Source organism: Neodiprion pinetum, chromosome 2 (genome assembly GCF_021155775.2).
Source record: "Neodiprion pinetum isolate iyNeoPine1 chromosome 2, iyNeoPine1.2, whole genome shotgun sequence".
Taxonomy (NCBI): domain Eukaryota; kingdom Metazoa; phylum Arthropoda; class Insecta; order Hymenoptera; family Diprionidae; genus Neodiprion; species Neodiprion pinetum.
The window spans coordinates 39,074,257-39,089,159 of NC_060233.1; the positions used below are offsets into that span (position 1 = coordinate 39,074,257).

Consider the following 14,903-nt stretch of genomic DNA (forward strand, 5'->3'; position numbering starts at 1 on the left):
GTGTTCTTAAACCTTTTGCTTGGCAAAATTTTATATTTCACCAGCGATTGTTTTGGTCAAGGTGTAATAATTGATATCCTCGTATTTAATCGTGCGGTATACGTTAGGGGAATGAAGCAAATCCATTACGGCGGGTAAATTCGTCATTCTATATATGTAATGTTACGCAACAGTGATTCATCGGATGAAACTATACGATGACCTCAAAATCATTACCATAAAACACTTTGCTCACTGTGTACAATTTCAAGGTCCAGAGTTTTTCACGCTCTTTGATGTCACGTCAATATGTTTATACTTATACGCGAAATGCCGCAGATAGGTATTTACTATGCCTATGTAGTAAGGTCGACGATCATCGTGACGGCGAAGTTTTATGCAAATTCGTACGACTGATGTCATTCGAACATCAATTTTTGTCTTTTAACAGATGATTTAATTTTTTTCGTATTTTCGGTGGTGTGCAGAGAAGATAAATATCTTTCGCGTATAAGTACATCAATAATAGTTATTAATCTCATCAAGTCGTTTTTAAAGAAACGAGATTTCTGTTTTTTTTTTTCCAAATTTAATGTCTTTCAATAGGACAAATCTGCGACAAATATATACTTTTGCTGAAAATTTTTCTTTTTACCCACGTATATTCAATTCATTGTTGTCATCTTAAGATCGAAGAGTTTTCTGTGAACAATGAGATAGTCTGGAATAATATAAATCAGACTAAGGACAAATTCGGCATGTTATAGAACAACTCTTTTTATCTTCCTAAAATAGCGATACAAACCGTGACATGTATATTACCGCGGTATATGGGTACCAAGTTGAAAGCAATTGTTGTGAAATCGTATTGCTAAGTGCAGTATAATGTGTACTTCGCCCGAGAATTCGACAGTTACTTTCTTGAAACTCGATGCACTTTGTCCTTTCACTCGAAGGTATTAGGATACGGGAATGAGTCCAATCCTCTTACCCCATACTTTACTCCCTTGCCGTAAAACTTTTCGTACTTTGGCTGGACGTAGTTAAATATCATTTACTATGTAGGTTCAAGTCTGGCTAATTGTACCTCATGTACCGTTTCTCGACGCCTTCTTATTGTACGTATTTACATATTATATGTATACGCATACGTGCACGTTGACTCGTGAGAATCTGTGTTTGACAATGATTCTTGTGTGTCACAGAGTCACAACTCACCACGTCAGTCGATCGGGTGTCTCTTAGCTTGACTGACAATGAGACAGTTTTGATGTTTTAATCATCATCCTTGTTCTAAACTTATTTTTTTTTTTATCGTGTAGTCAGCTGTTTGAATAACGCGATTAAAAATAATAATAATCATCGTAGTCATAATACATGTTGTATGTAATACTATAAACGTCAAGTGAATATATTACTATGGCACAGATACTGAGTTACTTCAAAATGTGTGGGAACGATCGCGTTGCAGATGGTATAATATAACACGAACGACGATTTCTGCACCGTATTGATAAGCAAAAAAATCAACCAATCTTATTCGTGCATGTATATATTATATTATATATATGTAATAAGAACGAGACTCCAAAAACAAAAAAAGGAACAGAGAGGGGGGAAAAACTGGAAACATTTGAATTCATACGATTTCATCATACTATCATCGGATTGATTATTGTCGGATGAGTTGTATGCGCACATACAGTTTTTGGAATATTTTTAAATTAGCATGTGTACGTTGGTTACAAACGTCATTCTCGTTGATGTATAAACTACAACGGCGAATTTCGTGTATTTTCCGAGTTGGGCATTATTTTTCCTCATCTAATCTGTTTATTCGTATCAAGTGCGTGTTTAATGAAGATTTATCTCGTTAGATAAGAATAAAATACTTTAAATTGCTTGTGGATATAATTATTCAAATACAGAATTAATCCCCTAGAGAGTGATGCTGAATTTGCGAAATAGATCAACTTTCGGGTGTGAATTAAATTAGTTGAAACTGATTGTTGACACAGTTTTTTTGATTCGTTGTTCTTACCGAATTGAAAAGTCGTGTCACTAGTAATATAATTATAGCATCTATCTAACAGACGCATTATGATGCAGCGGAAATACTAATAAAAAATTTGTCAATTTTTGTTACAGGTGTGCTGGAGATGGCGGCCACTGAAAGCACGATCAGATTCAGCGGTCATACCCTGGACAAAGCCACGAAAGCCAAGGTAAATAATTATTTGATTCTCCTTATAGCTATGAAATAATTAAAGTCAGATTTCTGTGTAAAGTACAGTAAATTTAGGTTTACTTATTTAACATATTCCGGTACCCTTGATTGTGTAAAATGAAGAATGGCTCAAGTATGAAAATAAGAATCAATCTTTTTTTGTGAGTTTAAACTTCTTAAATTGCATGTCGATTTTTAGAATCCATACTTTTGAATTATGCTTCAAGCGTTTCGAATAGCAGCGCGTGGATGATCTGCAATGATGAAATTTGCGTTGATTGCAGGTGACGTTAGAGAATTACTACAGTAATTTAATCGCTCAACACATCGAGCGTAAGCAAAGGCTTGCGAAGTTGGAGGAGTCGTTGAAAGACGAGGGTCTATCCGAGCAGCAAAAGCAGGAAAAGAGGCTGCAACATGCCCAGAAAGAAACTGAATTTCTACGTCTGAAACGCTCGCGGTTGGGCGTCGAGGATTTTGAACCGCTCAAAGTAATCGGGAGAGGAGCTTTCGGAGAGGTAAGGAATTGACAAACTTCATCTTCATTCGGTTTTCGACTAAGTATGTCTTATGCAGGGGATTCGATTGATATTTTTTTCCCTCCTCAATCTTGTACGTATAATACACTTCGGAAGAATCTTTTCGTTGCCGAAAAGTTCAAAGAAAGTTGAATATAAATAAGGGAAAATGTTGAGAAAAAAAATGTGTTACCAAGGTGTGATCGAATTGTTTTTCAGGTAAGATTGGTCCAGAAGAAGGATACTGGTCATGTTTATGCTATGAAGATACTGAGGAAAGCAGACATGCTTGAAAAGGAACAAGTTGCACACGTCAGAGCAGAGCGAGACATCCTTGTCGAGGCTGATCATCAATGGGTTGTTAAGATGTACTACAGTTTTCAAGACCCTATTAATCTCTATTTGATTATGGAGTTTTTACCTGGTGGTGAGTTCAATTATTTGGCGGTGTTTTGCTTCTTCTTGCAATACGTTAGTAGAATTTTCTGATGACATTATTTCACAATTATTTATCTATGTAATAATGTTATTTTTAATTCTCAGGTGACATGATGACCCTACTGATGAAGAAAGACACACTTTCTGAGGAATGCACGCAATTTTATATATCCGAAACCGCATTAGCTATAGATTCTATACACAAACTGGGTTTTATTCATCGGTGAGTAATTTACAAGAATTGTTCAATTTGATTTTATTTTAATTTGTATGATTTCGAAATTATATCAATCACAGTAGATGAATAAAATTTTCATTCAAGTCTCAATCACTCAAATGACTGGTCCTCAATAAGCTTATAGTAGAATCGATACTTAGTCTTTTATCTCTGGTAATAGCTCGTCAAGGTTTTTTCTGACAGATTTTGATATTCTCAGCTTCTGCATTAAAACGATTTCTCCGAATTTGTGCTATTGAATTCATTCTTCATCTCTTCAACTAAGTGTGCGGTGGATAGGTCTACACAAATAATCCATTGTCAAGTGTAGTAATCAATATATGTATGTCAATAATTGCATGAATCCAACTTTTGTTTGCAGAGATATCAAACCGGACAACCTTCTGCTTGATGCGCGGGGCCACATCAAACTGTCAGACTTTGGTTTGTGTACCGGACTTAAGAAGTCGCACCGAACTGACTTTTACCGGGATCTCAGTCAGGCGAAACCCTCAGATTTCAGTAAGTCGTTGTCTGTACAAAGTATTGCCATGACACAATTGAAACTCGGTTTAATGCAGCTTCGTTTGATGTTATATAAAAGTTAGATTTTTTAAAACAAAATGAGAAGCATCTCACAGACTTTTCCACCTAAAAGCGGATACTGTTTGTTTACACAAAGTTTTTCAACTTCTTTGCAGTGACGTCGTGTGGATGCGGAAGTGGAGGAGCAATGGACAGTAAGAGAAGAGCCGAGAGTTGGAAAAGAAATCGAAGAGCTCTAGCCTACAGTACAGTCGGTACACCAGATTACATAGCCCCTGAAGTTTTTCTGCAAAACGGTTACGGTCCGGCATGCGATTGCTGGTCACTAGGCGTTATTATGTATGAAATGTTAATAGGTTTGTACGCTTGATGTTTTTTACCCATTATTTGTTTTTAACGACTATTTATTCTTATTAACAACTCTTTTATTTTACTGTTTTTGTATTTTACATAGGTTATCCTCCGTTCTGTAGTGAAAATCCTCAAGAAACTTACAGGAAGGTAATGAATTGGCGCGAAACGTTGATATTCCCTCCTGAAGTACCAATTAGCGAGGAGGCCAAGGACACTATTGTTAGATTCTGCTGTGAAGCAGATAGAAGATTGGGTGCGTCTTTAACCTTGTTTCCTTTTATAACAACATTTCGGAAATTGGAGTAGTTAAATAATAAATGTTGTAACTGCACTGAACAAATTAAAAAAAATGCATTCCCATATTACTTCCAGGCTCTCAAAGAGGCATAGAAGAATTAAAGCTTGCGCCATTTTTCCGAGGAGTTGACTGGGAACACATACGAGAAAGACCAGCAGCAATCCCAGTAGAAGTGAGGTCGATCGATGATACATCCAACTTTGACGAGTTCCCTGACGTCAAGCTTGAAATACGTGAGTAGAAAATAAAATGATTGGCAATATCAAATCTCGGCATTTCTTTTCCTTAAAATATACTTTTCTTTGAAAGAAAAGAAATTTTTCACTGATTACTTTTCTAATGTGTTTAGCGTCAGCACCGCTGCCGCAAGATGGGGAGGTGATATACAAGGACTGGGTATTTATCAATTACACTTTCAAACGATTCGAGGGTCTGACTCAGAGAGGTACCCCGACCAAGAAATAGCAAGCCTCGATTAACCCGTGCTCGACTGTCAACCACCAAACACAAAGCGGTGGATCGATTGATCCGGTACTGGTGCACCATAATCACAATTCACCTCAGCACCATCACCACCATCACCACCACCACCACCACCACCACCATCACCACCACCGTCATAACCGTTATCATCACCTCACAGGGGAGTGAAAGTCGTCACTTTGGATAATAGACTTTGGTTATAACTGAGGTCTGCAATGAAAATTTTCAGAGACTCTGCAGAATACAGAGATGAACGATGATGATGACGATGATGATTTCTGGTTAATATGTCGGCGTGAAATATGAGGCTATTCATTTAATCGGAATGAAGACATGAAACAGTTGTTCGGATATCGAGGAACGACGTTAAGTACAAAAGATCTGATTATGAGCATGCGTTGGGGTTACGTCTGGATTGGATACTAAGAATTTAAAAACCCAATGATTTAGGGTAGGATATCGTCAAAAGTAAGGAAGGTATTTACAAATCACAACCGTACTAACGAGATATTGAGAAAATTCCAATTGGTATGCGCGGGCGAAAGCGGCTGACTTTTGATAGAAGTTTATCAATCGCGGCAAAAAGTTTTGTCTAAATGGAAAAAAAAAAAAAGAAAAAAATTGTTGGATTTCTTGCTAGTTATCAAACACGGCTCTTCTCGCTCTTTTATTTCTTTTCCCTATTGAATAAAAAATCTTGAAAGACATGCACGGATAAATGTTTAAATTTGAATTATGAAAAGTTCGATTTTGCAACTTTTACTAAGCTTGGTATAATCTTCGTGTGCAAATTACGCGTGCGCATTAGTACGAGAAATGTATATAACTCGCGTTAGTACGTTGCTAATATATGATGCGTTTTGAATCAGTTGACGATATTATGCGATATATCGTTGCTATTCTATTGACAAATAATTTTTACGACGCTGATAGTTGATGGTCTGAAGAATTAAGACACCTGCGAATGAACATGAAGCAGCAGCAAGATGAGCAATTTTCGAAATAACAATTTGGTCACAATAAAAGATAGAGCTAAAAATGACTTGTAGTATTGTTTCTCCGGCAACTATGATTTTGGTTCTTATTCCTGTTCATTGAATAGAAACTCTTTGAACTTGGCAATGTTCGTTTTGAAAATAAAAATAAAAATTAATCTCTCAATTAACAAAAAAGACGGAAGTTGAGAACGAGATGAGTAACTTTACAAGTGAGCAGTTAAGATGAAAAGAAATGATAAATTCAGGGCTCCTTCGCTGCCTTAATAAGGTTCCTAACACACGTGACACGGGGCGCAACATCAGTACGTTTAGACGAGCCAAATAAATGAGAAACAATAAATATTAACAATAACAGTAAGAGATAATAATATTAATATTCATGGTTATTATGAAAACAGACGTTTTTGGATAATAAAAGGACGGTAAAGATAAAAATGTGAGAAAAGCAGTTGCAAAAATTTAACAAGCACATCGGCATAGCATATTTACATATGCTTTACCGAACGTATTTTTAAAACGAACACGGAATGTTATCATTTATGAGTCGGTACAACCGTAACAAAGATGCTGTTGCTATCCAGGGCACCTCATAATAGTAGTAGATGATATTTATAATAAATAATAATAAGTTTATTATATTACAGCAGGCAGTAATAATCAATAATGGTGTTTGATCGACAATACTGCATAAGTTTACGAGGTGTTTGCGTATAGCTAACCATCGTATGAATACTAGGATGAGAAATCAGTTTGTTACGAATTGCATAGTGTGTCCAATAAATCATAAACTATCGAGTTCCGGCGTATGCGTGGTTGAGAAAAAAAAAAAAAATGGATACTTAGAATAAAGTAAATATTTTAAATGTATAAAAAAGGATATCTGACATTAAATAAAATGAGAGAGAGCTACATATTTTCTGCATTGAACAAAATAAATTATAATCCAAATCTATGTAGTGCAAAACATAGGTTGTTGTTCAACACATTCACCTTCAAAAATTGCAATGTGCTTACCTGCTTCTGAGAATCTCCTTGTAGCAAGCTTGATGTTAGTTACTGCGAACATATTAACGGGTGGAAAAAGAACATGTGAATATGCCAATGTGTTAAATGAACGGCTGATAAACTATTTAATACATATACATATACATATTTATATTAATGATATTTCGCTGTTGATTACAGATGCTAACGTCCATGCCATTAATTTAAAACTAAACAAAAATCGAAACGATTACTTGACATAAATACAAATAAAAATGATAGCTGCAACGTAATTTAAAAAAAAAAAGTAAAAATTTTCTCTTAATTAAATACAATAGCCACAAGATGCCTTTAATACAGCAAATTTTGGTGCCCTGGAAGCAGTGTAACGAATAAATATTATGATTACGAATACGAATACTTTCGAGATTAAGGTGAAAAGAGAATTACAGCGTAAATGATGTCGGAATGAAATTTTGAACATACATACATGTAGGTTATAATCAGTGAACATTATTTATTTATTGAATATATAGGTACTACTGGCAATCTATGTATTTATATCAGACGTTTACGTAAACACGTAATATCAAGATAAAAAGGAACTAGATTACATACAATGACTCTTCTTGGTGTACACTGTACATAATAACGAATCGACTAAATGTTACGTATTAACAATATTAAGCAGTTTAATAATCCAATCGTTCAATTATTATTCATCATAACATACCTAAACAATGCTTCACGTAAATCATCTTACAGGTGTGTTCATAAACGTACGGTATGATTATGCACACATGTGTATATACAATACACGCATATATATGTGCATGTATATATGTATGTATATATACACATATTTATGTACAACCACATATTTATATAAGCATACAAATATCAATGTGACAGTTAAAATCGCGCTCCTCGCCGCATTCTTTTATTATTATATTAATAATAATTAGTTTACTAATTTACTACTATTAAATTTAACACCATGATAGATCTCTCTTTGCTGACTCTGGCTATTATTGTTATAGTTAGATTCAGTTTTCATTTTAATTATTATTCCTAACGGCGTTCGGCGTCTCTTTAATCGGAGGACACGATTAATACGATGTTTATAAATACAGGATCCCCAGTTTCAATATCTCTAATAGAATATCTTGTTTGAGTTCGAAACTTTTGTGACGTTCGTCAAGTTGAGATTCAAAATTCAGATCGCTTCTGCCCAATTTTGAGAAACACTATTCAATATTAAATTAACGTACGAGAACGTGAAAACGGCAATTTTAAATTCTAACTGCAATAGATTTTCTATTGACTTTATTTTGTAAAAGTTTCCAGATTTAAAAATGATCGAACACAGATTTGAAGCTGCTCTCGTTACTAATTTTGCACGTGAAGCTTTTAAGCGGTTTAAAACGAACTTCTTAACATGTGATACAAAGTTGATCAACTAGTTAAGCAATTTTTCATCAACCATTCAATATTTATTTGCAGTTTGAATAATGATCTGTGCACGGGCAAAATGAAGTGAATCAAATTTTATTCCCGTTATTTATATAAAACAAAACTAAAGAAAAAGGAAACTGGTACAAAAATATTGCTGAATTTTAAATCCGACAGTCCCGACAACAATACTATGTAAACCCAAATACACGAGTGGAACCCTATTTTCTTCTTGTCCTTATTTTGTACAGTAATTTAGTTGATTTTTGTTAGCTGGATTTGAATAGTTTTAAGTAGAAATTGTAACGATTGTATTAAAAATGTAATGATTTGTTATTATACATGGTGACCGGCGTTGTGGCGTATCTTGAATATCAATTCAATTACAAACTGAATTTTTCGCGTAGGTATGTTTTGAAAAACGATTTCCTAAAGAGAACTTGATAATCGGGTGTTGCCATGTCTCTAATTAACGGCGGTTTAAATTAATTATTCGTAAACCAATATCTCTTAATAGTTGTTTATTAACACACAAATAATAAAAACACACACATACACGCAAAATGACAAGTGAATGCAACAATTTCATAGTAGGCTTGTGATTAAATTAAAGAATTAATATTATTATTGAAGAAGGAAAGAAGTAAAAAAAATAAAAAAAAAAACATTATGAGAAACCAATGTATAAAGAGAAGAAAAAAAAATTGCTTTCCATATGCAAAAATATACTATTGTAATTATGTCGTTAATAAATTGTTTTTTATTTTAATCGTGCGTCCCTTTTGGTTGGGTTTTACTACTCTTGCAGATACTGTTCATTTCATTAACCATTACGGATTTCACCCTTCTATCCTGTTTGTGCATCTCTCAACGATTCAACATACCCATTAGTGTGCATGTATGAATACATCAAGACTTTGGTATCGAATCAAATAAATATTTGTAATTATTGCATAGGGTTTAACGTTTGACCATAAGCAACGTAAGGTTTTTCATGTCTAATTTTGTAGCGCTCTCTACAAAATTACAACGCGAAACAAGCAGCCTTCAGAACTAAGTTTCGAAGGTATGCGACTAATACTCTGGTATCACGGAAGCCGTGTATACTGCATTGTAAATAAATAATGAAATTTGTTAACTGAAAATTTACTGTACGACATTGTCTATCATCTTCAACAGTAGATCTCGATCGAAGAACTGATTCTGGGTTTACGCAAATGATTAACCATTTCCAGCCTCAATTGCATTGAGATAGAATCCGATACGTTTAATATCTCTTCTGTCCCATAAATGTTTCAACGCTCAAAACGCGTTCAGCTTTATACATTGATGGAAAGCCTTTAAACGTCACCATCTGTCAATAGTTGATCTACTTCCAATTAAATATCAAAATTGCCAGACACCTGTCGTGCACAATTATTTGTATTTATCAAAAGGACATCATCTTCTAATACTTGTCTAATTTTCAGTCCGTTTGGTAACAACATCAGGTAACAAGCCACGTACAGACAGCATATGGATCCTTACCATTCTGATATTCTACTCTACCGACTTCCCTTGAAGAGTATCATTGGCAACTCGACTCATCGCGTAGGAATGACTACAGTTGATAATTACGTGTGCGCTGATACTGGCTACGGTAACTGCGCTTCCGATACTTCGTGATCAGATTTTATTGAAAAAAAACAAAAAAAAAACAACTTTACAATCTGTGTAATCTCCGATAACCGAAATTATTATGATTCTGTTTTAGGTTGCACTACGACGATGAACTATAGGGGGTGCAGTTTGAAAAACAAAAGTCTAGTACATTACCATATGTCATACGTATAGGTACGTATATATTCAAATGCACCCCATGCAAGATGCCGTAGCGATGTGATAACTTTTGGCACAGATTTTTTTATCCCAAAATTCTTGTTAATGCAAAATCATACATCAATTATAATCACAGAAATATTTGCAATGACGCGAAAATTAAAACGTGCAATATACGAGGCGTGTAACAAGATCGCAGTCCCTTGTTTCATCGCACCTAACCCTTCTCAGCCTGTAAAAGAAGTCTCGAAAAATCCTGGAACGATTAAACGGCAAATATTGATCAGTCCTCCTCAGTATTAACGTCAAGAAATAATTCAAAGAAAAGCGTTTGATCGTGATTGACTTACAAAATGAATGCGTTCAGCCAGAATCCTTTGTTCTTCTTCGTTGATGATTTGGGTGATGGTTCAGAGAAATATTCTACCGGTGGAAAAATCGTTGAATTATTTGATACCGGCTGTGACGCCCGCACATCTGGAATTGGATTAAAAGTTGCCAAAGAACAAGATGTGATCTCCGGACGTAGTGACTCGACGCAAAAGATCATTCCGCATGCTCGAAAGCCTTCTAACGTTTCGCAGCTACCTCGATGTCAAACTAAGGTCGAAAAAACTACAAATCCTTCTGGCGGACAGGAAAATCAAAGAGAAAACGTCAGTAGTACAATGTTCATATGTCTCGAATATCATCTCAACGATAACTCGTACTACCGTGACATAGTTGAGTCATATAATGCGAAACATTTTCTTGTAGATCACCCCGGCATGCAAGTCGCAAAAGCGAAGTAAACCGGTTCCATGGAGTTCAACAAAGGTGAAGAAGAACGAAAGTGTTTTAAAAAATGGCGACACTAAGGACTCACGCAATCCGAGTTATGAAAGAAAAACCCTGGAAGTTTGTAAAGACCAACAGAAGGCAAAACCAGGCTCTACACGAACATGGATGTCTGTGAAATACAGTGAAAGTAACAGGACATCAATAAAATCACCTTCGGACATTACTTCTTATACACTGGAGCCAAAAACTAGATCAACGATTTCCAGCACCATTGAAAGAAAACCCAAAACGAGCTTAACGAAATCTGGAACAAGATCTCAAACCATCCCGCCGACGAAGCAATTGAAAGTGCCATCCGAGGTATCGCTCCACAATGGAACGAACAAGTGCGTTAATCGAGCTGTCGATAAAGACAGTCTGTCGAATTGCTCGAGGCAGCTAGAAATCTCCAAGATCTCAGAATTTTCGTCTTATTCTCGAGTTGTTAACAAGTCGAGGCTTCCAACGTGTTCCAGAGGTGTGAAAGTTCTCCTCAACGGTCAGAATGCAAAGGAAAGGATTAATCCCGGCGAAGAAGTACCCAAAACGGAAATCGTGACGGGTAGTGATCAGGAATTTCGAAATAACGATCCAGAGACATCGAAAGACTCTCAGTCTGGGAACCAAAGAGACTGTAACCCGAAAGGTCAAGCGAGGTCAAAAGTATCTTGTAGTAATCGTGGGTCAAAGTTCAACACCACGGGAGTTGTAAAGACAACGGTTACAATTGCAGCGTCTTCAGAGAAGTCGAAGTCCAGTGCTCTAAGCAAAGCGCCGCTACCTCGGATAAACAGAAATTCATTTATCGCCGGAAAAGCAGCGCAGTTAGTAAGATCTGCTGAAACTAAGCCGGAAAAGCAACCTGACGATCAGGTTACTAAAACCGAGGAAAGAACGGTTTCGAAAATATCGGCCACTGTTTCAGATGACAAGTCACTGAGTAAACGGTCTGATAAATGTTCTGAAAAACCATCGGCTCGACCCTCCCCAAAATTTCATACTAGTACAGCACATGAAAGCGATCCCAAGAACAGAACCTTCAGTTTTAGAACGAAACTTCCCAAGCCCAGTTCCCCCATGATCATGCCCAAGCTTACGAACGAATCCCAACTGCACGAGGAAAAGCATAATGAAGATACCAGACGCTCGGATAATTCCTCTGAAATGTTGAGCAGCGAGCTCACGGAAAGGCTGAGCAGGTTTTCAAACCGAGTACAAGTGGTTTTAAATTCCAAGATTCCCGAACCTACTGCACCGAAGACCGGAAAAGAATCGGCTACTCTTCCCGTATCCGAAGTTGTGGCGGAAGAGGATGAAGAAATAGAGTTAAATACGATATTCGGGGATTCGCCGGTTACCTTGAGCCCAAAACCAAGACCGGGATCATCGTCGAGTACTTTGGGAGTGCTCAAGACCAAGGAGCAAAGAGCAAAACCAGCAAGTTTCGTTAGAGGGCCGCTAACTCGATATACATCGATCTCTCCGTCAGTCGGACCGCAAGTCCCACGTTCTGGGGAGACGAAATATGGGCATCGTTCTTGGGCCAAAAAACAAGTACCATCATCTGTTCGTCAAGGAGGAACGTCGCAGAGATTGGAAAAAGACGTCGGCATGACGGCAGGGAGTTCCTCGACACCGTCGACGTTGGAACAAATAGAGCCTACTGCTGCCAAAAGCAGTGAACGAATTCCCGAGTCTTTGGTCTCCGATGAAAAGTACAACAAAGATGATGTGATACCGATAATGGACCCTGCCGTGTATAACGTCCACGCATTCGCAACTCGTTGCCGCAAGCGGAACAACACGTTGTCTCGGGAAAGGGTGCAAAACGAAGGTAAGACGGAATCCTGGATAGACGGACATGAGCAGGCTTACATGAAGGGCCGAGCAATCGGCTTGAGAGTTGCCAGCATGGCGCGAGCAGCCAAGGAGGGTTCAAAGTGCGAATTCATCAAGACTGGCGTCAAAGCGAAGCCGCCGATGTCGGAGTTGGAGAAGTCGCAGGAGATCGTCGACATCGGATTGTCGGTCATCGAGAAAGTTCTTGAAGAAAAGGAGAACAGAAATCATTCGCCCTCGGTACTCGGTGATCAAACCACAAGTTACCGCGACTTTGACAAGAAACCCAAGTGGAATAGTAGGCAATGGATTCTGTAGGTCTTCCTTCCTACCACTTTTGTGTTTATTCAATTGAAAATACATGACGTTCAAAGGAGTTGTAATATATCCGGATAAAAGAGAAGAAGAATGCCGGGTATAATTAAAACGAAAACGCAATATTGCAATTTAAGCCCTAATATTGAGATCTCGGATCCCAAGTGCTCGATACTACGTTTCATAATTAACGAGTGCTCCAGTGAAAAATGGTATCGACTTACTCGAGATGCCTTACAATCCAAATTGTATCCTTTAAGCTACTTTTTTAGTTACGGCTAGCATCTCGTTAGATTGAATCGACTCTGTTTTCGTATCTCCCAAACAGAATTTACCGTGGCTAGTGCGATTATTCATTACGGCAGCGAACCCGCCTGTGCTCATTCGAATGATTCGTCTTCATTGTGACAAGCTGCGTCCGAGCTGTCGCGAATTGCGTGGGTTGTACCACGCGTGTTGCACATGCGTTATGGGCATGTACCACCGCGTTGCAAAGGGTGAAAGGCACGGGGAAAGAACGGGGCGTTTCAGGGATACGTGCCTGGAGGGTGACCTCAAAAGAAGATCTCGAATGATACCAATTATGTCATCACGCGTTCAGCCCCTATTTTATCGCTGCTCGTTGCACCGCATAGATCCAACCCGCATCTCTATTCAACCCCGATTTCCTCATTCTCTTCCTCATCCCCGCCGGCGCCCCATGATCCCTGGTTACGCTTCAGTGGGCACCTTTGCTTAGTTTTATCATTGTTTCGATAAAAATTGTACCTACTTGTCAAGACGTTGTAGATGGATTCGACGAACAGATTTCTCTTGTGCTTTCGCTTGTGCTTTCTCGATCAATTTTTCTATTTAAGCTTACATCAACTTCTGTTGGAATAAGGCCTTATGACATTTTTTGAAGCGATCAAATTTTTCCAAGGTCAAACTTTGACCACTGAACGAGGAGTTGACATTTACTGAACCAATTCAACAATTTACAATTCACAAATGAAGCTTCGTAGATGAAAGATATTCGCGCAGTTACACGTGTCCAGGGGAGTTGCTATGTTCCCGATTGTTTTTAGCGAGTCGTCCGGTTCCGCCAACTTTATCCTCCCTTTTTCTCTCTCTCTCTCTCTCTCTCTCATCCTCCCCGTCAACAAAAGACCTGCAGAAAAGAGAAGCGTGGGTGTAGAGCGCGGGGGGGATGGAGGGGCGAGTAGGGGACAGATAATCAAATAACCTGTACGCACCGTATAAATTATCAATCAGGCCGCGATTGTGCAACCCCAACCGGAGCCGGGTGAGTCTGGACCGAGTCAGTAAGGGTTGCTTGTTACAATATCGGTGCGAGGCTGGGGCGGGGAACTGCAACAGTTATTTTCGCGTGGGCGTTACGTTCCTATTTCACCCTGTGCAACACCCTGCACCCTCCAACCGCGGCATCGCCACAGCGACACGTCGCCTCGCACCATATTGTGTCTGTACAGGATCCATAGAGACGGACACGTGTCCCCGAGAAATTGACTATACTCGAGCGTTTTATTCACGACGTGTGCGACACGTGGCGAAACACTGTGCGATGCAACTTGCGATATCTGCTTATACGTATAAGCCCGGCTACAGTCACTCGTTA

At 38.0% G+C, this 14,903-nt stretch overlaps 2 protein-coding genes across 8 annotated transcripts in view; both read left to right on the forward strand.

Moving 5' to 3' along the window:
• The window catches only part of trc (Serine/threonine-protein kinase tricornered), a 111,336-nt gene extending 103,925 nt beyond the window's left edge, over positions 1 to 7,411 (forward strand). For all 7 annotated transcript variants that reach the window (XM_046611773.2, XM_046611771.2, XM_046611772.2 and 4 more), the window contains 9 exons: positions 2,128 to 2,204; positions 2,491 to 2,724; positions 2,944 to 3,151; positions 3,268 to 3,385; positions 3,762 to 3,901; positions 4,081 to 4,281; positions 4,380 to 4,532; positions 4,652 to 4,810; positions 4,927 to 7,411. In XM_046611773.2, coding sequence (XP_046467729.1) covers positions 2,128 to 2,204; positions 2,491 to 2,724; positions 2,944 to 3,151; positions 3,268 to 3,385; positions 3,762 to 3,901; positions 4,081 to 4,281; positions 4,380 to 4,532; positions 4,652 to 4,810; positions 4,927 to 5,042 — 1,406 coding nt within the window. In that variant the 3' untranslated portion in view covers positions 5,043 to 7,411. The remainder of the gene's footprint in view (positions 1 to 2,127; positions 2,205 to 2,490; positions 2,725 to 2,943; positions 3,152 to 3,267; positions 3,386 to 3,761; positions 3,902 to 4,080; positions 4,282 to 4,379; positions 4,533 to 4,651; positions 4,811 to 4,926) is intronic.
• A 3,254-nt stretch (positions 7,412 to 10,665) lies between these two features.
• Positions 10,666 to 13,288, forward strand: LOC124212310 (uncharacterized). The gene is made up of 2 exons (XM_046612201.1): positions 10,666 to 10,968; positions 11,069 to 13,288. Exons 1-2 carry the CDS (start codon positions 10,666 to 10,668, stop codon positions 13,286 to 13,288), a joined length of 2,523 nt encoding a protein of 840 aa, XP_046468157.1.
• Positions 13,289 to 14,903: the final 1,615 nt, after the last annotated feature.

What these genes read in the sequence shown, in the direction of transcription:
- LOC124212310 (XM_046612201.1), top strand. Translation starts at nt 10,666, where the DNA reads ATGAATGCGTTCAGCCAGAATCCTTTGTTCTTCTTCGTTGATGATTTG. An exon ending in AGGAAAATCAAAGAGAAAAC is followed by an intron (nt 10,969 to 11,068) that starts GTCAGTAGTACA and finishes ATTTTCTTGTAG; the next exon opens with ATCACCCCGGCATGCAAGTC.